This window comes from Teleopsis dalmanni, chromosome 2 (genome assembly GCF_002237135.1).
Source record: "Teleopsis dalmanni isolate 2A chromosome 2, ASM223713v2, whole genome shotgun sequence".
NCBI lineage: Eukaryota > Metazoa > Arthropoda > Insecta > Diptera > Diopsidae > Teleopsis > Teleopsis dalmanni.
This window is the reverse complement of record NC_051847.1, coordinates 214259161-214282267: the sequence shown is the minus strand read 5'-3', so window position 1 is coordinate 214282267 and position 23107 is coordinate 214259161. Positions and strand designations below refer to the sequence as shown.

Here is a 23107-nt window from a genome sequence, read left to right as displayed (position 1 = left end):
ATATTTAATTTTCTATTTTTTTTTTAATAAATATTTACAGAATTTGAGCAAAGCTTTAAATATATATCACCGAATTTTTCAATATATACAAATCATAACAAGATAAGTTCATTTACAGACGACTAACAAACAGTATACAAATAGTAACATATCCACTTTTTAATAATTAGGTTTTAAAAAAATAATTAGAACAATATCACTTAATTACAATATTTTGGGCCAATCGCTGTACAAAGCCAACATTCAAGAAATTGGCCATTAAAGTAAGCACAGATTTCTTTGGTGGTCGACAGTGACGTAGGCCAGCCTCTTGACAGCAAACATTCGGAAAACAGTCCAAAGTAGACGTGCAAGCTTTAGGATGTAAATCAAATATCGGTGGTGGAGGTGGTGTACATTCAAGATATTCTGACACTGTCAAAGAAAGCATTCACAATAAAATCTAAATCTTAGTCATCTAATAAGAACTGCAAACTACTTACAGTAATTGAAAGAACGTTTGACCGGTACGGGTGCAATCTCTAATTCAGGTTGTGAAGTTCGACAATAACGTTTTTGTCCATCTGGGCAACATACACGCGGCCAACAATCCATATCGGTTTGACATTCTTGCACGGACCACCATAATTCAGCTAGAGGACGAGTGGGGCATTTACGTGGTATGATACCCAATATGGCTGCAAATGGAATTATTTTATTTTATTATTTATAAATAAAGAAATGCATAAATATGGTAATTGAAATTAAAGTTACTTACGTGCATGAGAACTTTCTTCTAAGGGTTTCTGCATACCTGAGACACAACTTTTTGATCCGAAAATATCGCAACATAACTCTTGTCTATTCCAGACACTGCAGTCCTTATCGTTATTACAGATTTTAGGAAATAGCTGGAAACGTACTTCACTTTCTCGTGGACAATTGAAGCGTGAACGTAGACTCTCAAGTGTCGCACGTTTCTCTTTTTCCTTCTCGGGGTCGATTTTTTGTGATTGTGGATTGGTAAATTGTAGTGTAGGCAATGCAATCCGAAACGGAACATCGGAATTGTCCTTTTTCGGCGTTTTTGTGGTAGTGGCTACTGTTGGCTTTATATTTGGAGCTTTAATTTTCTGATAGCTCAGATTCTTATCATCTTTTGAAGTAGCAACAGGTGGTGTACGTATATATTTTTTTGGTGGTCTTTTACTGATTACTTGAGGAGGAGAAGTTGTGGTTGTCGTTTGCCCAAAATTCCAAAAATCACGTGAAAATATATTAAATGGATTGTTTTGTGCAAAATTACCAAAGATATTTGGTGGAGGTGCTGAAATATATAGGAAAATTAATATCAATATTTGTTTTAGGTAATTATGTGTTAGGTATTATATTAAAAATATACAAAGCAGTAATTATATATATTACAAAAGTAAACTTGAAAAAAAATATATATATAAAACCAATGAACTTGTATTCTACAATAGAAACATTTTTAAACCTGTAAGACTTGGTTGCCCAAATTTTGTAGATTGCGCTTTCCGACCGGTAACTTCCCTGATTTTATTTAGTAATTTATTAGGTAATTATATGTAAGTGTTTGCTAGGCATATAAAGTAACCTAACTAACCTAGTTTCATTAAGTATTTAGCTATTACACACTAGCATTTTAATTACATTTTCATTAATTTTAAATACCTCAAATAAAAACGAAAATAATAGCGCATCTGCTTAGCTCAAAAGTAACTGACCAATAAGTAAGTGCAGAAGAAAACTAATTAAAGCAGCGGGAACCACAACTGACCACTGTTGAGTGCGTCTTGATTATATGCGGCTTAAAGTTGTGAAAAAATATTTCCTCAATTTGCCTGTATACAGGGTCTTTTCGTAAAAATATTTAATAATATTTTTTTAAAACTATTATTACGGTAGACGAGCTTTTAAAATTTTTAAAAAGATTTTAGTTGTTTGGAGAAAACCAAATGGAAGTTTAAAATCTAATTCCTCTTACTTCTTTCTGTTTGCGCAAACTGGAAGATACTGGAAGAAACAAAATATCTTCACAGCACGCAGTTTCGTACATAGAGAGACACTTTCCATTTAAACAGACACTACATATACCTATTTCATCTCAACGGTATATTACAATGAGGCAACTCTATCGGGTATCGATTAGGACTTAATTCTCTGAATTCTAATTGGTCTCCATAACATTTCACATATCCACCACCTCTATGTAATATATGAATAATATATGTATTATATGGTAAAAAAGTGGAATCGGATAACCCTTATGTAGAATTTTTCCCTGAGCAGTACATAGTTGAGCACCTAAATGTGACATTAAATAGCAGAATTTTCACCCAATCTATCATAGTTGTTCACATATATGTTTGTGTTATGAATATATCGACACCTATTAAAATCAACAGATAATTTGTGACAAGATCTGTCTATTGTGACACTTATTTGTTTAATTGTGCTTTTGTTTATTATAAGTGAATACTAATTTTATATTTGAAAATAAGTTTAAAGAAAATGTTAGTATTGATTGTAATAAAGTTACAATGCCGTCCACACGGATAATTATATTATAAATTTTTCTCTTACTATTTACATTCCAAAATTTGGTTCAGATAAATTAAAAATAAAAATTTCTTTAATTTGAAATAACATAGCATTATATATTTATATATGTAATAGATATTTTACACTTATCTAGTATTGGTGATCCACGATCAATCATTGCTTAAATATACGAATATCATTTATTCATCAAATTGATCTGCGTGGATCGCTACGGAAAATTGTGTTCAGGCAGATAAATAGACACATCTAGTCTATATGTCAAAAGATAGACAAAAGATAGATAGACGGATAGACAAATGGAAAGACAAATAAATAGCCAGATGGATAGACAAATAGATAGAGAATCGAATAGACAGATGGATATGATTAATAGACAAATAGATAGAAAAACGAGTAGACCAATGGATATACAAATATACAAATAGCGAATTAAAGAAACAGAGATGCAAATAATCAAACAATACAAATATAGTTATGGTAAATCAGTTCTTGTTTTAGTGTTTGACTAAGGATACGTGGTTTTCTTCATCGCTTTGCAAATACCTATTTTAATAAACTGAGAATACTATTAAGTCACAATAATCTGAATAGTACAGAAACTCTGCATGCTCATTATTTCATATACATTATATTTTGACCTTATATTAAGTTAAAGCAATGCCAAATAATCATCATTAAGAGGCACAACTTGTACTCATACTTCAAACACCCTGTATAATTTCATATTAAACATTGACTGCCAGTAAGTAAGAAATATGGAAGCAAGTTGGATTATAAGAGCTTTTCGAAAGATTTTCTATATATGCAATTATGTATACATAATTGTTTATGAACAAATTTACAACACAATAACTTTTGTTTTTAAAAATATCACATCAAAATATTTTTTTTTATTCAAATAACAAAAAAAAAAAATTAATATGCAAGAGTCTTGAGATACATCGTAACTATGTCACTTCGAGCTGGAAGTTGTCTTTTCTGAATGCAATAAAGACGCAAGGCAGCTGCAGATATGAAGGCTGACTGACAGATAGACAGTCATTGCATCCAAAATATTCATTATAAAATCACAATACACAAGTATGCAAGATTTTATGCAATTTAGTATGTATGTATAATAAGCATTATTATGTTGCACTTTTAATTTATCGAAGGAACTATAAACTTACACAAAAATACATTTCGAAATATGTAAAAAATAACTACGAAAAATTTGTCAATTAATATAAAATAAAATATGTATGGCTGACCAGTAGTTAGTACCTTAGTATATATATTGAAGCTAAGAATTAATATATATAATATATATTTTAGCCTAACTCAACAGTTAGTATCTGCGGCATAAAATATCCTTTCTAACTAGAATGATATGCAATCTCTAGTCACATTCTTTGAAACAATTTTATTTTTATCCCTGCCAGAAATAGAATATTGGGTTAAATCTGGACTCTCGCTAGAAGGGAAAGAATCACATTCTTTGTAAGTTCCCAACTTTGATTTCGATTGAGAAGATAATAGCAAATTCTAATGAGTCACTTTATTCATCTTTTAAATGATTTTTATATGACTAACCTTTGATCAGGAAAGTAAAAGGAGAATCAAACACTATTCGTAATTTTGGAAAACATTCGGGCATTTTAGGCACCGCTAAGTACATTGTTTTAAAATAATTTATATGTTAACTATATTGTTAAGTAAATTAAAATGTGGCAGCCCCCATAAGCTCAAGCATGGATAAGCCTTAACAGACCCGCAACAGATTTTCACGTCTCTGTTCTTCAAGAGCCATATACATGATCTATTAAAATTTTGACAGGGTACTCCAAGCATAATTGCATATCAATCAATAGTCTTTAGAGAATTATAATTATTGTAGATATTTCAAACTTGTGGAACTATTCTATGAAACATGTGAGAGTTTTTTGATTTGAAATTTAAAGCCCATATTGCACTTAACCTGTCTGCTGAAGAAATATTACATCCAAACCTATTTTCCTATCGCAAAAAATTTAAGGTTAATTGTTAACATTATAAGCGCATTGTTCTGTTTACCTGTAAATCGAGCAGAGAAACTCTAGCGAGCAAGAGAGGAACAACTATTGATAAATCTTATACTTTTTAATACAAGTTTTTATGAAGAATTGTTAAAAAACATAGATCGCTAAACTCCTTGATTCAATAAGCGTTGAAAAATCATATTAAAAAAATCAGTTTGTTAGAGATTATTTTTGTATTTCTTAAAGTTCTCCATGAGTAATATTTATTAGACAAGTTACAAAGTAGACTAGAATAGAGTACCTTAAACCTCATTGTTCAATATTTTACCAAAACCTTTTTCGATTAGAAACTTAATTTTGTATGTATGACTATTTGGAAATTGAACTACGCAGATAACTTCCTATAAACATGGTTCATAGACAAGAAGTCACAACTGCAATTTTTTCTTAAATTTTATACAAGCTACGCCTACGTCTTTCTTTCATTTAGTTAGCACTCCTAGTTTAAATTTTAGGAAAATAAATAAAATTGTTTTTAGATATATTAATATTAATAAAATAAAATTAACCCACGATTGTGAAATCAAGCTTCAATCAAACACTAAAGATTGAATGATAATCAAAATCCATTATCGTTTTTTATTTTATTGCAAAAGTCCTTAGTATTTTTATAGATTTAATGTAATAAATGTTGTTAGATTTCTCTATAAATACCTATATACTACTAATGGTATTACGTACATTATATATAACATTTTTTTAACTTAAATTTATTGCTATTTTGTTGAAAAGGTTTTAAATCCTAAATGGCTTTGAAAATTAATATCTTTACAATGGAATAATAAATATATTTATTGCTGTATTTATCACATTTCTTAGTAAATACAAAAAATAACAAGTATTATATGTAAAATTTCCAACATTTTTTTTTTAAGAATGGATTTCATTCAAGCATACAAAAATGCATATAAATAAATAATTCAACTTTATACTAATTTTGAGCATCATTTACCATACTTTAATACAAATAGGTATTTGTAATGAGGCCATCTATTGGCAATTATAATATAAGTATTCTGTAAGATCAACCATTTTCCGCATTCACTTGATTTGCTATCGAAAGACGTATATCATTCTCTTGAAATATGAATTTTCCGATTAAAGAAAAAAATTTAATGGATCGATTTAGGTTTATATCCAGCGCTCACTAAACTACAGTTGCCGGCCTTAAGTGGTTTTTATATGACGCTACACGCGCATTGACTTTACAGCTTAAGAGAAATGGTGATCAAGAAATCTCAAGAACCATTTCTCACAATTTCTCACAAGCAATAATAACTAGTATAGTATAAGCAAAAAAAAGGATTATTTATGAAAAAATTGAAGGATAACGAATACAATCATGTTTTCTACTTATTTGTTTACCTCTTCGAACGTCCCTTATATGTCACTTAAAGGGACAAAAAAGGTTTAAATAAATATTTTATTAGAATGTCTTTCCAGCGCAAGTTGTAGTAGACATTAAAAAACAATCAGCTTGTATTCATATACATCAAATGATATGGATTATCTCAACGTAGGGTGTATGGATATCTCTGTAGCACACTGAATGAAATTTAAATTAACCTACTAGTGTAATATGTATGTGAAGCCTATGTATACTCGAACAACTCTGCAAATTAAAACCGATTTTTAAGATACTTTTAAAAGCGCTTTAAAAATTGATTAAACCAGTATTGATTTTGGAAGATGAAATTCATCTGGAATGACATCAAGCCAACATTAACCACCACGATAAATCTCAAAAAATAAATTCAGTGTCTCTAGAATCACAGAATAATAGCATAAAATATAATATTATCACATTATGTTAAACAGCACTGAAAATCATGGAAATGTAATTCTAATACCATTTGAGTTTAAACAAACTAAATTTTACAGAGTTTCGAGCTATAATTTTTATTGCGATTCTTAAGATTTTTAAGAAATATTATCTTTATTAAAATAAAAAACAGCCTTTTTTTAAAAAGACTCTTTTATATCCAACAATACTTCTTTATATGGATCAAGTACCCTAGCGTTAAAGGTTATTTAAAACTAAAATACAATCAAACTAATTTCAAAGTCTACTAGTTAATATTATTTTATTTCATATTTTTTAAAACTATATCTTTTTAAATAATAAACAAAGGCAATTAAAAATGTTAAAAAAACATTAGTCAAATGGGCGTCAAGTTCATGAGAAGTGCAAAAGTTGGTTATTAATGAGTTTCTTGGACCTTACATACAGACCATTAAAATATGCTTAAGAAAAATCTGTTCATTGACATTGTTTAATCATCAAAATTATTGATGTTTAATTATTCTTATAAAATACATTAAAGATCTTTTAATATACAATTTTAATTTAATTTACTTTAGTTTAATTTAGTACATTTAAAAAAAAAACTTTAAATATTGAAATAAACGAATATTGTCGTGTATAGCTCGTGCCTTTATCTTTTGACCTATTCGGTAGTCTGTTTTGTTTATAATTATTTACTTCATATGGTATGTATATTTGTTTTGCTTTTAACTGCATTATTAACTCCATTATTATTATTAAAATGAATTATTGTAAAAATTTTTAAACAAAGAAAAAACTGATAGATAGATATATTACGACAAATTAAAGACTTGAAGCCACTAAACCACCGCTTAGGAATGAATGGAGAAGATTTCCACAGCATTGTGAAAACTTCATTCCAGTAATCAGGCGAGAGAGAAAAAAGTTAGTTTTAGTACCTAGACAAATGAGAGACTATACTTACTTACTATTATATTATTGTGAAGCCACGAAACTCTACCATCTTCTGCATTAATGGTTACTTTTATACACGTCCCTTAAAGAGTGTTTTGTTTTATATTATCTCTTGTTAATATTATTTATTTTTTTTTTTGTTTTTATTGTTAATTTATTTAATTTTAAATCGTGACGCACAGTCCACTGATCGCAACACTTTGTTTGGTCATAATTTGACAAAATAGACTTGCAACATCAATGAAAACGAGTAAAAAATCGTAATAATTTTTACACCATTTTATGCCAAAAATACAATAAAAGTCAAATAAAACTGAAACATGTTAAATAAAAGAAAAAACCCTTTAATATATAATTTATTTCACTTTTTAATTAAATTTTTTACTGGCGAAGTGTAAAAGTGAAGTGGAGTAGTGACTCTCCATAAATTAAAATGCATTGAAAACTTCACGTTCTAATTCACATTGAATTTGTTAATTTTTTAAAAAAATCTAATATAAAGAAAGAGTAGAAGGGGGAGGAGAAAAATTAAAATTTTTACTCCATAAAACTCAATTGATTACCACAAACTGAAATAACTCAATGCAAACTAAAGAAAAGACTAATCATCGAAAATGATGTGGGAAATTGTAAATTGTTAGATACATTCACCTCAAACACGCAATTGTCAATCATTTCCATATTTCATTATATATACAATATAATAATAATAGTTATAGAGCTGATGGATTTTTAAAGTCGCTTAGTTTTTTACACAGATTTTAAACACATTATTATGACTTAATAACATTCATTTTAAATATCAATTAGATAAATTAAACTTTTAATTTCATCAATTATTTCATACAACAACAACAACAACAAAAGTAAATTATTTTTATTTTTAGCGGTTTAAATATTTACTAACATACATAGTTATGCATACACGTTTACATACATTACAACAACAATAAAAGCAACATCAACAACAACAACAAAAATAAGAAAAAAATTCACATAGAAAACAAAAGAAGACTCCCATAGAATATATTTAACATTAAAAATTAATTTTATTTTTATTTTTTATAATATTATTTATTATAATTATTTATTATAATTATTTATTACTATTAAAAATCATATTTTTAATATTTTTATATTTGGCCGATAAAGTGTAGTAAACAATGATATGACATCAATTTCTAAAACATCAATCCAATATCCAGCCAATATTCAATTCTACTCAATTCTTCAATGTATTAAATAAGCACTAATAGAGTTAGAAATAACTAATTAGATGGCAGAATGAGATCACCTGTGTTAATACTAACCCACACTGGTCATTCATAAGCCCATCTAGAACTAAAAAACTAATTACCTTGAAGAGTACGGTTCTCTTCAGAATTATCTTGTAATTTTCGTTGCCTAAAAGCCACACATCCAGCGGCTTCGCTGGCTTGGGCATGTCGGGTGAATGGATGAAGATGCTCCAGCGAAAAAGGTGTTTGAAGCAGTAGTTGGAGGAAGAAGATGGCGGTAGACCGTTTCTTCGGTGCAGTGATCAAGTTGAGGGAGCACTATCTGAACTTGATGTATGAGACTAGAGAAGGCGCTCACGTAACAGAGGCGTTACGGGGAGACATGCTGTGTCAAGCCGAAACTCAGTAACGGGTTGTTATGGCCAACTAAGTAAGTAAGTAAGTAAGTAAAAGCCACACATACACAGGGATATGCATTACAATTGACTATCTTTGTGGTCTCTGCCAAGAGAATTATGAAGAAGAACCTAGTGTATAGATGTACAACTTGGGTAAAAAGATATAATTCTTGAAGAACTCTTCTTCGGGAATTCTGAGATACTATAAGAAACTGATATGAAAACTTTCACAACGTTCGTAAAGAAAATAAATTAGCTAAAGTAAGACAGATAGTTTTTGACTCAAGATACACGTATCACAGAAACTCTCTAGAACAAGGTCTCTAGAATTTTAAATTTTTTTATTATGGATTTATATTGAAAATTGACCAACCTGGTTTAGGTTTAAACTTTAACTTAATTGCTTTATGGGTCTCTGTCAATAAACTACAACTGTACAACCTTTACTCTTTATGATGCCAACCAACTGCTTAATACACTTTCTTCTAATAAACTTCTAGTCTAGTATACTTTTAAGTATTCAGATTTCTAAATAAGGATTTTTAAAAGATTTTCATGAAAATGACTGTTAATATACCATAAGTGATAATATTTACAGTTTTTATTCTATTTCACAGTTGATACGTTCAATATTTATTTCCAATCTTAGACATAAGCAGTCATAGATCTTCTTACAAGTATGGAAAATATTGGAATACAATTCCTTTTGTGGAGAGTACCAAGCTTTTATTTAAACTTAAAATTCTTGTACAAAGAATTAATTCTTAGTAATTTTTTTTTGAAATTCGCAACTAAGCCATTTAGGACACCAAGCTAGTTCAATGTCATTCACATTCACAAAGCCATACTGCCAATATCAATACAATTCTAAACCAAAATTAATCAATCGCAAAGGCAATCAATTTGTTAAACCTGATTATACGGTCAAGCACATATAAGACTAAGAACATTGCTATTATTGAACGCCTAACTATACGAAATGCTTTACTATGCGAAAACATTATTATTATTTGGACTTATCATCGTATCTGAAATTCGTTGAGATACAAAAGCACAACTACGTGTTCAACTTTGAATATCGCAGCAAAGTAATTTGTAATTACTTCTGCGGCGCATGACAATTTGCACCTTGCACAGCAAATACATGGGAACCAGTTTATGTAAGAATTATGAGAATGAGAATGAGAATCTGCATAGGTGTTTCTTAAATCATAAGAATTCCTAAATTCAGGTCAAAAATGACTAGATTTGCATCTCAGCTAAACGCATAGTAGTCAAGGCAGGCTGGTCTTTATTAAGTTTCTGAGTTTGTTTCACGAGTGCATGTATCTGATGTATGAATGTTACGTCTTAACATGAGAATAAGAACGTATAAATTATTTCAAGGAAACATAAACATTAAAAATATATACGTATTCTTTTACAAGTATATATTCTAAATTACCTTACTTTATAATGTTAAATATATAGTATGTTCTTTAGCTTAAAGAAAAATTAATTTAATCTAACCTGTACCGAAAAGCTCTGTAATGAGATTTTTATTATAATTTAGCAGGTGTTGAAATAGAGTTTCTATATGACACTGAATGCTGAAACTATTTTTAAAACAATTATTTAAACCTTTGTAAAAAGATTAAATTTTGGGCTTAACTTAAGGTAAGATTGATCAAGATAATGTCAGAAGTTAACTTTGACACGCAACAACTTCATCTTGCTTTCGGGGTTAAACGTATGATTTATATAGAGACATATCTCACTACTTAACCAAATCGAAAAAGGTTACAAACTTCAGCAGAAACTCTACAGTTTTCAGTTTATTTATTGCGTTGAACAATAGATATTTCAAAGATCTTATATATAGAACAACAATTGCAGTAACCTTGATAACTACAAAAGACACACAATATTTCATAGACCACATCACATCATAACACCACATTGTGGAAAGGGACAGGAAAAAGAAACAATTAAGCATTTTCTATGCCCAGTCTTGGCCTCCAGGAAAACAGGTTTTCGGGAAAGCATCTTTTTTAACAGTTTTACAGAGAGAAATTCTATCTAAATTCAATGGAATGGATTTAGTTTTTACTCTTCACGTCTCTTCCTTTCACTTCTTTTTAATATTCCTTTCACACATTAAGGTTTCTTGTGGGGAATATGGTAGTGAAACTGAGAAAAAACGCTAACTATGGACAGTGGAAAGATATCTGCTGAACCGTCAGTGCAATCAATGAACCAATATCATAACACTCTGCGAAAACACTAAAATATTAAAGTTACAGACTTATTGATAAAAGCATATTAACCCAAAGACTGAAATTATTAAGTAAAATTGGCTAACCGCTACCCAGACATAGCCCTATTGGTCTCTAACGACATCAGATAGAGTTAAGACTCTATATAAATTTTGTTCTTGGAATTTTTGCGAATTAAAGCAGTGTTTGAAGCTCTATTTTTTAAACAGGGCTACCATACTCTAAAAGTTGTTTTTTAGACTAGACTTTTGTGAAATTTAAGTCTAAAGCCTTTGTATCGATACCTCTAGCTCACGTAACATGCTATCAGAACGGACAGAGATTGATGAAAAACATATCAATCCTTTTCGTTATCTATAGACTTCTAATAAATCGTTTGTCACCATTTCGTAACTTCAAGCCATTACAGATCACTTGCAATATTCCTAAAGAGATAATATTTGCAAATTTTAAGTTAAACCTCTCTACTCTTTCATATTCCTCCTTCCTCGATAAATCTTCTTCATAGTTAATTATAAATTCAGACGCATACATCTTATAAAAACCAATATTTCGAAATACAAAAATTAAAAAAAATTATGCGATTTTATCTCCTCTGGTACTTAATAATTAGACACATATATAATACTTACTTGTTGTTGTAGTTATAGTTGTAGACGTCGGCGATGAGGTTGACGTTGATGTCGAAGATGCAGTTGCTACTTTGGGGATCAATTTCTTAGATTTGGAACTTTGAGCTTCATAAGCAGATTTGCCAGTTATTCTACTGTTTGAAATTTTTTCACGTGCACGACTTGAACCGCGTTCCCGCTGGCTCTGTGGTTTCTTACTGGCCGATACAGCAGCAGCAGCAGTTGAGGGAGCACCATCGTCGTTAATCAACGGTTTGTTTGGTATTTGTCCAAATAGCAGAGTATCTGCAGTTTGTGGTGTATGGAAATTAGTTGCAGTTGGAGAATCGCGTGATCGTTGCCGCTGACTTTTACGGGCAGTCATGCTTTTGTTTACAGCAGGAACCTCGTATGATGCAACATTTTGCAGAGTTGCTTTGTCACGTGAAGCCTCGTAGCGGCGGCCATTTCTGTTCGTTGAGGAAGATTTGGTTTTTTTATTTTGTGCAGGACTCAAAACACCTTCCTGCGGTACAGATTTTGCGCCAAATTGCAAAACTTGCCGGTCTTCATCGCTCTCAACCGCTGAAGCTGAAGCTGTTGCATAAACTATAAAAACAACAATAAAAACATTGGCGGTGGACAGCAATTGCTGTACTTTCATTTCTGCAAATTCGTTTATATTTTTTTGTTTGTCAATTAATTATATCTGCACTTTTAATCTTGATTTGCATTTATAAATTAAATATTTTTTGTTATATATAAATTATTTAATTTAATTAAATTTGTGATTGTTTAGTGTAACATGGATTTGTATCTAACGCTGCAGTGTCTTAAGGTCGCACTGACCTTACACAAATTAACAACTCTCAAAAGTTCGAACCAATTTCGCTTAATGATAATTTTTTCATATATATATATTTTTTTTTTTTTTATTTAATCATTTTCCAATCAAACTCTAAAATATCTGACGGACTCTGCTATTTCAGAGCAAAAACGCTACACTATTCGCGCGTTCACTTGGCCGTGCATGCGCAGTAGTTCGGTTGACGATTTGTAAACAACTGAACTCGATGGATTTTGTCTTAAGCCAAGTCAGCTGCGATGCGAGCAAGTCCCAAAAACAAAAATATTTGAAAAATTCAAAATAAATTCGCAAACTCGCTTTGTGGCATAGTTTACTGACTTGATACCAGCTCATGCACGCTCTTCTCATCGCTTCTGGCCAAGAGTGCACAGATAGATAGACTTCAGGTGTGCGCTATGAGCCGCAATTCGCACTTATCTCAATTTCACGCGGCTGCGTTTAATGACCATATCCAAATCTTTCAAGTTTTGAAACAAAACAATAAACTTTGCAGCTCAAGCCAAAATTTTCACAATAATTGATAATTCTTCGTTTATTTTCTTTTTAGAGTTTGCTTTAGTTTTTAATAAAAAAAATAAAAACTAGAATATCTAACAATGAATAAATCCCACCTTTTCAAGAAGTGTTGATAACTTGACACTAAGAATGAGAACCTCAATATGTTTCCGACATATTAAGTTTATACTATTTTTCAGCTTGAATTTCAGTGAAAACATAATGGATAGAGATAAGGAATAACTAAACAAGCTAACAGCCTAAGAATTGAAAAGCTCTTGAATTGAATAATATTAATCAGTATATATACCTATACCACTTTAATCAAAGATGGTAATTCCTTTCTAGAATTTATTTAAAAAGTTTAAAAGAGAAGTTATAATCGATATTAACTTCGTCGAAGTACCCTCTATTGACCGAAACGCGTTTATCCAAAGCTCGAACTTTTGTACTATAAAAGCCGTCTTCGATTTTTTTATTATTTCTTATTGACTGCTGAAACGCTTTCCCCAGAGAAGTTTCTAAACTCGTTCAAACAGAACAAAATCACAAGTAGTCAAATCAAGAGAATTCAGTGTTTGCTCAGTAGTATTCGTATTATTCTTAGTCAAAAATTCACGAATTAGTATGGCAGTGTGCAAAGGAGCGTTATCGCATGTATACTCTCGGTCACTTAGCTTTGACAAATCTTAAACAATGGAGCTAAAATTCATTCCTCAAACCCCTCAATATTAACATAAAATCTCAATACTTCATACAGAAGATTATTATTGAACTACGTCACTGGAGACTAGACCCAAAGCATACACCGGATATGAAAGCAATTGGTATAGTTTAACCACTGTTATCATTATCTGACCCAGTACATTGCATAAACAGAAGAGCAAATTTGAAAACACAGTTTGGTTGAAAAGTTTTGAAAGTAAAAATTACTTGTGAATTTTTTAATAAAATTACTATCAAAATGAAAAATTCTATCTATTTTAAAAGAAATCATTCTATGAACAGTCACTTTTTGTACTCATATATATTTCCAATTTTATGTTAACATTATTAGATTTTTCTACAATAACATCTTTTAATTCAACCCGAACTTGCTGCTTCTACAAACAATTAAAAAATAAATATATAATTCATCTGTTAAACTTATAGAAGATATATAATTCCTCTAAACCTGATACTGCTTAGAGCTTTTAACCACTTTATTATAAGTATTACATACCTATAATTTTAATATCCACTACTTTACAGCATTTCTGCTCTACGTCCTTTCCTAATTGGTTTGAAATCACATACGAATGACCAATTTCCATTTATAATTAAGTCCAACAATTCAATGGGTACCCGATCAACAGACCCACACACTTTTTACTCCCTGTCACTTTTTTTGTTGGCATACGCTTACTAATATTTATTATTTAAATGGTCTGTCCAATTTAGACCAATTTTATTTCTATAAGAGATTCCAAGACATGTCGCGGAGCTTAAATAATTTATGGATGCTAACATTAGATCATATCCGAAATCCCAAAATCGGCTGGGATTATAGAAGAAAGCATCAGTCTTTAACTAAAAAACATACGTGAGCTTATATTATTTATGTAAGTTTACATTAGAGCCATTAAAAATCTATTTATATTTGAGATATTATGAGCGACCCGATCTGCAACACAAGGTCTCTTATCTATGACGATACAGTTGTGCAAAGTACTCACAACTGTATCGGAATTACAGCATTCGCAAGCACAGCGAACCAAATAGATTTCTACAATATCAGGGGAACAGTCTACAAGCACAATATCTATATATAACCACATTTACATATACATTATCTCTTTTTATATAGTTTACATTTATGACGTACGCATGATTCATTATGTTATTCGTCTTTTTAAAAACATTTTTGTGCTTCTGCTAAAGCAGAGAGGTTGTTGTAGTTAATGAAACGCTTATAATGATTATAGTAGAGTGTAAGAGAGACGTAAAAAATAATCATTTAATCTAACACTTTCAATCCTTTAAAAAAATCTCTGTGCAGTTTATTAACAGTAGTGCCTATATAGTTCAAGGCGGTTAACCACTTAAACAAATAAATCATTCTAATAGATTATATTCATTGTATTCTCTGAAAACTTTTCAAAATTGAAACAAGGGGCGCAATGATACTGCTCGGTTTTTATTATGTTTTTTAAAATTTGCTATAGAGTTTGCTAAAAATATTGTCATCAATCATTTTATATTGTTAATACTACTCAGTGGCTAATTAATGTACCTCCACACACAACACGTCAAAATGTAAATCGTGTATTGAAACGAGTTTACGATTTTCAAAAACCACTGACCAACTCAACTTGTGGACTAGTTTCCCAGCAGACAAAAGCCAACAATAACAAAGCAAAGATAATAAAAAAACAAAATAAAATAACATAAACTTCATAGTAAAAGTTAATAATATTATGCACCAAATTGGCAAAGCAACAACAGATAACAGATGATGTAGTGCTCCGGCTCCGGCTCCAGCTGCAGCTTTGGCTTCAACTTCACTCTCAGCAGCGCTCCATCTATAATATGTGCAGTCAATGCCAATTGCAGTAGCCAAGCTTACAACTGTTGTGAGTTCATTGGTTGGCTTCGAATGATCTTCAGCTGACGTGAAAGTAAATTCAAGCTCGCTGTTCGCCAATATTTTTGTTTTTGCTTTTATTTCAATATGACTTCATACAGTTTTTTGGCTCTAGACCGCTTAGTTTCGAGGAAGTAACAGTATTTCTCATAACATACGTAAATTGCGATCTTTCTTTGCTGAGACTCTGATTACGCGGGGTTAGAAATGTGAAGGAGTGTTTTTGGGGACTTCACAACTTTCAATTTTCAAAAGAAATGCCTTGAAGGCGCTAAACGTACGGATTTTTATTCCACTAAATAAATTGCTGAATTTCGTGTTTTATTAGTTGTCCGCTCTTTGTATATTTATATTAAACTTTTTTATATTTATTAATTTTTGCCCACACTATGAATTTATGTAATTATTTCTCCACTTACTTCCGACTGGCCGCGCAGATTGTAACCAAGTGAACTGGTTGTGAAGTTATGGCAGTGCACTTGTGTATTTCTGCGATCGGTGCCTGAAAAACAAGTTCGTGATACGTGTTTGTCCTTTCGGGGTAAAATGGAACTAGTTTCAATATATTTTATACGTGTTTTATGTGTAGTGTCAATGAGAATGTCATTTCATAGTAAATATATTGATTTAGTATGTTTTCCTCCCACTACTTCTAATATAGTACATACATATATAAGTAAGGTTCTAATTTTGATATAGTGAAATTGAACCTCTCACAAACGCCGGACATCTCCTAGTCCCCAGTTTTCCTGTTTCAAAGTATGTTATTTTAAGCTGGCAGCTGAGTTCGCCTCTCTTAAACTGATATTGTGTTAACACTTTAAAGACCGCACGCCCCACCGGTGGGTCACTCCGTAACAACATTACCGGCCCGCGTGCTCACGGGTGGGCATTCGACATGTTTTACCTGGAGACCGCTTGTACACCTGTGTCCCTCGTAAAGAAGTTTATGATATAATTAACATTGGCTGATATCCCAAAAAAACTCTTATCAACTAAACAGTTTGGTTTTAAAACTTAGAGCCTCATATCTGTGTACGTAGTAACAAGCCAGTTTTTCTTTATTATAATTATAATATATTAGGCTCATAAAATAGTATGTTCCTACCTAAACAATCATTTTTATTTAACATAACGTAATAAGTCCTTTGTCACATAGTAAGAACGCAATCAGAATCAGACCCTAACACCCAACTCTTAGATTAGAGCACAATCGAGCATTCATACAGAATATAACAATAAATCTCATCGTCTTCCGGAGAGATACTATATGCTATCATATTAGACAATCCCATTTTGTTTAGTTGGTAACGCAAGTTAGACTAAGTTGGTAATTAGTTAGCAACCTCAAATCTGTCCTGCTGATAAAAAGTACTTCCAAACTAATTGTAAAGTAGTTATAATAAAATTCCTGCCCAATCGTAAATTATAAGAGTTCAGTAATGACAGAATGAAATGTAATGCCAGTAAACGTACCTATAAGTTCTGAACTAATTTATTTTACAATTCAAGCCTCAACCATTTTGTTGTCTGTATCACTTAATATAACATATGTATATTGGAATACACATTATATCGAAAGATCACTACCGACCTAAGGATCGATACATCATATTTAAAAGGCTATTTAACTCCAGCTATGATATTACAACAAAACTGTCAAAAAATGCTATAACTACTGATTGTCATTGGCAAAGTTACACGATAGGATGCCATAAGTAGAGGCACTAGTAGGACTTAACTATTAGGTTCTAATAGCATTTAAGACGGCATATTTTTGTTTCTAAAATTTATTTGATTAAAGAAAATATTGGCCTATATTAAAAATAAATGCAATGCATTGAAATATTTAAGACAATAACAAATATTAAATCAATAACTAATTCAACTGTACGAAACAAAATACTTTATATTTTTCTCTAATGCTATCTAAAAGTATAACGCCATACGTGCCTACAAAATGTTTACTTTAAAAATAGCTCAATAATTTTATATATAATAATGAAACAAATTCAAACATTGATACATATTTTGGCGTATAAAACAGATAAAATATTTTCTTAAGCATTTTAAAATAGATAGTAGAAAATCTATTGAAAACTGTCGATGCTCAGCATAATTCATTTATTCACTTCAACTATAAATTCTATTGGGTTTTAATAGTTTATCACACGTATAACTACGAAATTCGGGTATCGTTGCAAGCTCTTAGCACGTATTTGATTTATTAACAATAGAACAATTGAGACAAAAACAATTTATGAAATAAAAACTATATGACATATTTTATGTAATTAAAATTTATTATCACCTGTAGGTGGTAAATAATATACAGTTTCCTTCCCACTTCATAAGTAGTGCGAATGTTAAAATATTTGTATACTTTCTAGTATTTAATCTGCAGGTGATAATTGTGATTTTTTTTAAATTATAGTTGCAGCAACATATATATTTACATCGCTGCGAACATTTAAACTATTGTTTTGTGGTCAGTTGCAAATTAATCCAGCTGTAATGAAAAACAAACTGTATTTTATGTTCGAACACAAATAATTTATTAAATACCTTCTTGAAACCAATATCATTGGCGTATTCTCTGAAGCATTGACGGCAAATGTTCAAGCCATATTTCCGGATAAGACCATGACGGTTAGAACAGGCGCGGCTAAAATGAAAAACTTTTTAATATAAGTAAAGTAAAATAATATCTAAATAGTAAATTTGTATGTATATTTATGATATATTAATTATTAAATGTTGTTCATTTGCTTTAGCGTCTAAGCAAAAATTTTGAGTGAAGGCGCAACAATAAGCAAATATTGGACATTTACTTTTGCCAACATTAATTAAGGTAAATGCATAAAATAACCACATTTGCCGTACTCAACTGCTGGCATATGAATATAACACATATGTATAAACAAATGACGTCAGTACATTCCATAAATTAATGAACACTTCTTGCACAAATTCAGCGGAGCCCCACGCTGCGCACCATAACCTCAATTTAAATAAATTTAATTTTCATTTTGCAGTTACACTTTTGATAAATTTAATACACTAAAATATTCCAAATTTTATGCACTTTTTTTACATACCAGCATCTGGAACCTTGGCCGTATTTTCTTGGATGCGAGTACCAAAGATTTGCGAAACCCATGTTGGCTACTTCACTTCAAAAAACAGAAAGAAAGACAACATGGCCGAATGTCAAAAAGTTATAAATGGTATGGTGAATTAAATTGATGAATTATTGTTCAGTGGTAGAAGTTGTGTTCAATAAGAACTCTATAAATTTTATGCAAATAAAATTATCACATGAAAATCAAATTTTTATTTTATATATATTATTGTTAAGTAGCTGAAAAACATAAGACTTTAATTTACTAAGAGATGTGTCATAAATATGATTTGAGAAATGTTTTAATATATGATGTAGAAATAATGATTAACGTTGCTGTATAGTAGTATTAATACCTAAAAACAACTAATACCCTAAAGCATTTTTCTTAAAATAAATACTAAAAATATGTGTACAATATTATTATCAAGCAGTATAAAACTTAGTTATAACTAACTTTAATCTTTGCAGTATTAAATGGTAAGAAAAATTTGTTATTTTAATTACATTAAAAAATCATATTCGTTTAATATTATACATTAAAGGTATTTAGATGTATCTCGTTAATATTGGTTAAGTGATAAAATTACCAATAACCATTGTTATATTTTGCTAGACAAAGTCATAAAATTAAAACCCCAAAATAATTGAGTATAACTCTAAATATTTTGTTTTACATAAAGGCTAGAAAATGGCAACAATAATAGGAATCAGCTGATGTTGGTCCAAGTAAAACACAAGTAAAGTACAAACTGAGAGTATAACACAAAGTGCCAAATTACGCTCTTTACATAGATTTTCATGGAACAAAGTTGTGTAAAGTCTGGAGAAATTTAAAAATTCAAAGCAAAACAGCTGATTCACACATCAACATAAATTTTTCTTAAAATAAAATGTACGAATAAAGTCTGTATAGCATTTTTAAATTTCGACAGGGATATTGCTCTATCTCTCTCTCTGATGCTCTCTTTTACTCGAAAATTTACTGGTGGAGCACACTAGTGTATACACAGTGTTATTCAAAGTTACTACGAATAACTCGTAGAACAGTTCTGTTATCATGGCTCGATATTATGTTGCTCGGTAACATTCTAATTTTACAAAAACGTATACACATTAATTTTAACCATCTTATGGAGTTAACGAATATATCTCAATACACAATATACAACTTTCCGTTATTAAACAACAATAAATTTTTATCAATAATATTATATTAAGTCGTTAATAAAAAAATTAACATTGTACGCTTATGTTACAAAGCATACGTACCGAAGACAAAAACCAATTCAAGTAACCTTGCATAATTTACTACACTTTATTTGCTTCTGCTTTCACCATTGAAACCAACCTATTAGACATTGTCAACTTGTATGACGTTTAAAATGTCAATGTCACTTGTAAATGTCAAAAAGTTACTGGCGATTGTCATTTCAGGCGCAAAAAGATATAACCAAACATTTTGTTTAAATTTTAGCAATTTAATTAATTATATTATTTTTCCTATTAAAACACCTAAAAAAGATTAACAAAATGAGTGCATTGGAGCATACAATTGATGACTGTTTAGAAAAAGTGGCATTGCTGGAGGATTTTATAGCAATTAGTTTGCGTAATGAAAAATTAAAACCAGAAATTGAAGAAATAACTAGCAATATAAATATAGTAAAATTGCAATTAAATTTTATTATAAACAAATCTAATGTACATTATTTTTATATTGAAGATACACCAGAGTATGTTTGAAGTAGAAAAGCTAGTAAGAGAAAACATTGATGACATGGAGGAACGGTATCGATTGGTAATGAGTCGCATGCAGCAACAACAAATGATAATAATGGATCATTTAATAAAACAAAGACAACTAAAACTACAAAAAATAAACGAAGAGAAACAATTGAAATCAATTCTTAAAGTGAACGCACATCATATAAATGAGCCAGTTGTCGCCTCAACATCAGCAAGCGCTTCAAAAATGACGTCACATCATGCTTCACCACAAGTAACCATTGAAGAGTATAAGCGAACTCCATCAAATGGTCAGAAGAGCATTCTGAAACCAATACCATTCAGTTTTCTGGAATTTAGTGTGTACATTACTCGACAACAGTTTGAAACCATTCCAAGGTAATTAGTAGAAGCAAAGCAACAAAATGTACATTACTTAAAATAGTTATTTGAATAGCTTTCAGTCTGCTAAGATTACAGTTATTGTCATTGCTACAAAGCAGTTAAAGTTAAAGCTTAGTTCAGCAGTATTAAAAAAAATTGCTTCACCTTTAAGGCAAATAACGCAATTAAAAACTAAAAGATTGAATTTGCTTTCGAACATTAGCGAAGAGGCTAATAATATGCTTTGTAAGGAATCTTAAAAAATCTTCTGTAATATCTTTATGTATTGAGACTTAATGGGTTTGTTTTTAGGATTGTTATAGTCTTTATTTTTAGTTATTTCAAGGAATACTGTAAATATCTAGTACTTCTGAAATTAGTTTGTTTAAAATTAATAAAAGCATATAAAGATATGTTAATAGCACATTTTCATTATTTAAGTGGATAAATCTTTCCCAGCAAAATGTGCACTGATATGAAAGAAAGAAAGCTTAAAAATATTTTGGCAGTCCTAACATTTAATAGTAAAGGTATTAGGTTATATATATCGTACTTGAGGGGTTAGAATCGCTTCTTTGTCTTAACGCTAAGTTGAAAGTATAATATTTATTCTTATTCGTACAACATTTGATAAATCCATCATTGCCAGATAGTAAATGTTCCACTATTTACGAACTTGATAGAATATTTCGAAATCTCCACAACTAATTTTATCGTCCACCAAGATACTGAATTATTATGTTGTTTATTATGATCTATTGTAATTTTTAATATTCTTATGAACATTTTATTTTTATATTTATTAAAATCAATTAAGATATATGTGTGGTCGAGAAACATTTGAAGAATTGAAGCATTTTTTGGAAAATGTCATTATTCCTTGTTTCAATGAAAAGTATGAGTTACTGCATCGCAAAAAGGCAAATATACGCAATCCGAATGAATTTCAATTGTGGCAATTGTTTAAACAGCAGACATCATATGTGCCTGGTGAGCTCTTTATTAATACACTATATATATTATTTTGAAATTATATTACACAAAGAAATTTATATATTACAGGGCGAAATTTTATAACTCCCGGCGATATATCACGAAAAATTAATAAAATGATGGACAAGAAGCTGCAAAACCGCATCATAATGCTTCGTCATCTCTCCATACTACAGGAAATACGGGTGTCCAATATAGTTTGCTACATTTGGACAGCAAATGCTACGTAGATTTGTGCCTATTACTTGGATTATTTAGCTAAATGGAAAATTCTTTACTAAATAAATTAAATTCTTTTTATCTAATTAAAATGTAAATGTAGAATGTCAAAATTTTATTTATTTAACTCGAAAACTAGAAAATTTATTAATTTCATTATTAATTAATTTTATTTATTTAAAAAAAAAAATTATTTATTAGAGATAGAAATTACTGACTTGGCTTTAACATTTAAAATTTGATTAAATTCCACTTTATATGCAAAAAAGAAAAAATGTGTTAGTTGATAGTTTTTTTTTTATTAAATTTTAAAACAATTTTGTAATTATAAAAGTATTAAGAAATGTCTGTAATAAAATTTGTAATATTTATGTATAAGTATATTAATAAATGTTTGTATTTAATTCGTAATTTTTCAGTGCAAATCATCAAATGAAATATAATTAATATTAAAATGTGTAGAAAGCTATAAATTTAAGTTTATTAAAATCTAATTAAGGTGTAATTGATTTATAAACAAATTTTTATAATAGGGTATTTAGTATACAGAATATTATTGTACAAAAATTTATTTAAAAATTTATTTAAAAATTTAATTTTAAATGTAAGTTTAAAAACTGTCGATTTTATCATCAATTTATCAATAAAGGTTAATTTCCTTAATCAAACGTCGTTCTGAAAAAATAGTATTTATAAAAATGAACGAGAAAACTTATGTAATTAAACATAAAATGGGAAAAAAACTGTAATTGTTTGTGGAATTAAAAATAATTGGCGCTGTCAATTATTTAAAAGAAAAGTAATGAATTGAC

At 29.8% G+C, this 23107-nt stretch overlaps 4 protein-coding genes across 4 annotated transcripts in view; 2 read left to right on the top strand and 2 right to left on the bottom strand.

The window, feature by feature from the left end:
* On the bottom strand, positions 1 to 18237 carry LOC119681357. Its single transcript, XM_038094529.1, has 5 exons — positions 18162 to 18237; positions 11886 to 12473; positions 758 to 1306; positions 483 to 677; positions 1 to 414 (listed from the first exon to the last, which is right to left on the bottom strand). Exons 2-5 carry the CDS (start codon positions 12247 to 12249, stop codon positions 197 to 199), a joined length of 1326 nt encoding a protein of 441 aa, XP_037950457.1. The 5' UTR covers positions 12250 to 12473; positions 18162 to 18237; the 3' UTR covers positions 1 to 196.
* Positions 1 to 23107, top strand: part of LOC119676703 (cadherin-86C-like) — a 373671-nt gene that overhangs the window by 55271 nt on the left and 295293 nt on the right. The window lies entirely within an intron of this gene.
* Positions 18133 to 19057, bottom strand: LOC119681364 (40S ribosomal protein S29). The gene is made up of 3 exons (XM_038094536.1): positions 18949 to 19057; positions 18416 to 18515; positions 18133 to 18359 (listed from the first exon to the last, which is right to left on the bottom strand). The coding sequence occupies exons 1-3, from the start codon at positions 19008 to 19010 to the stop codon at positions 18351 to 18353; spliced, it is 171 nt and encodes a 56-aa protein (XP_037950464.1). The 5' UTR covers positions 19011 to 19057; the 3' UTR covers positions 18133 to 18350.
* Positions 20379 to 22414, top strand: LOC119681359 (spindle and kinetochore-associated protein 1-like). Its single transcript, XM_038094531.1, has 4 exons — positions 20379 to 20636; positions 20698 to 21098; positions 21901 to 22073; positions 22146 to 22414. The coding sequence occupies exons 1-4, from the start codon at positions 20505 to 20507 to the stop codon at positions 22304 to 22306; spliced, it is 867 nt and encodes a 288-aa protein (XP_037950459.1). The 5' UTR covers positions 20379 to 20504; the 3' UTR covers positions 22307 to 22414.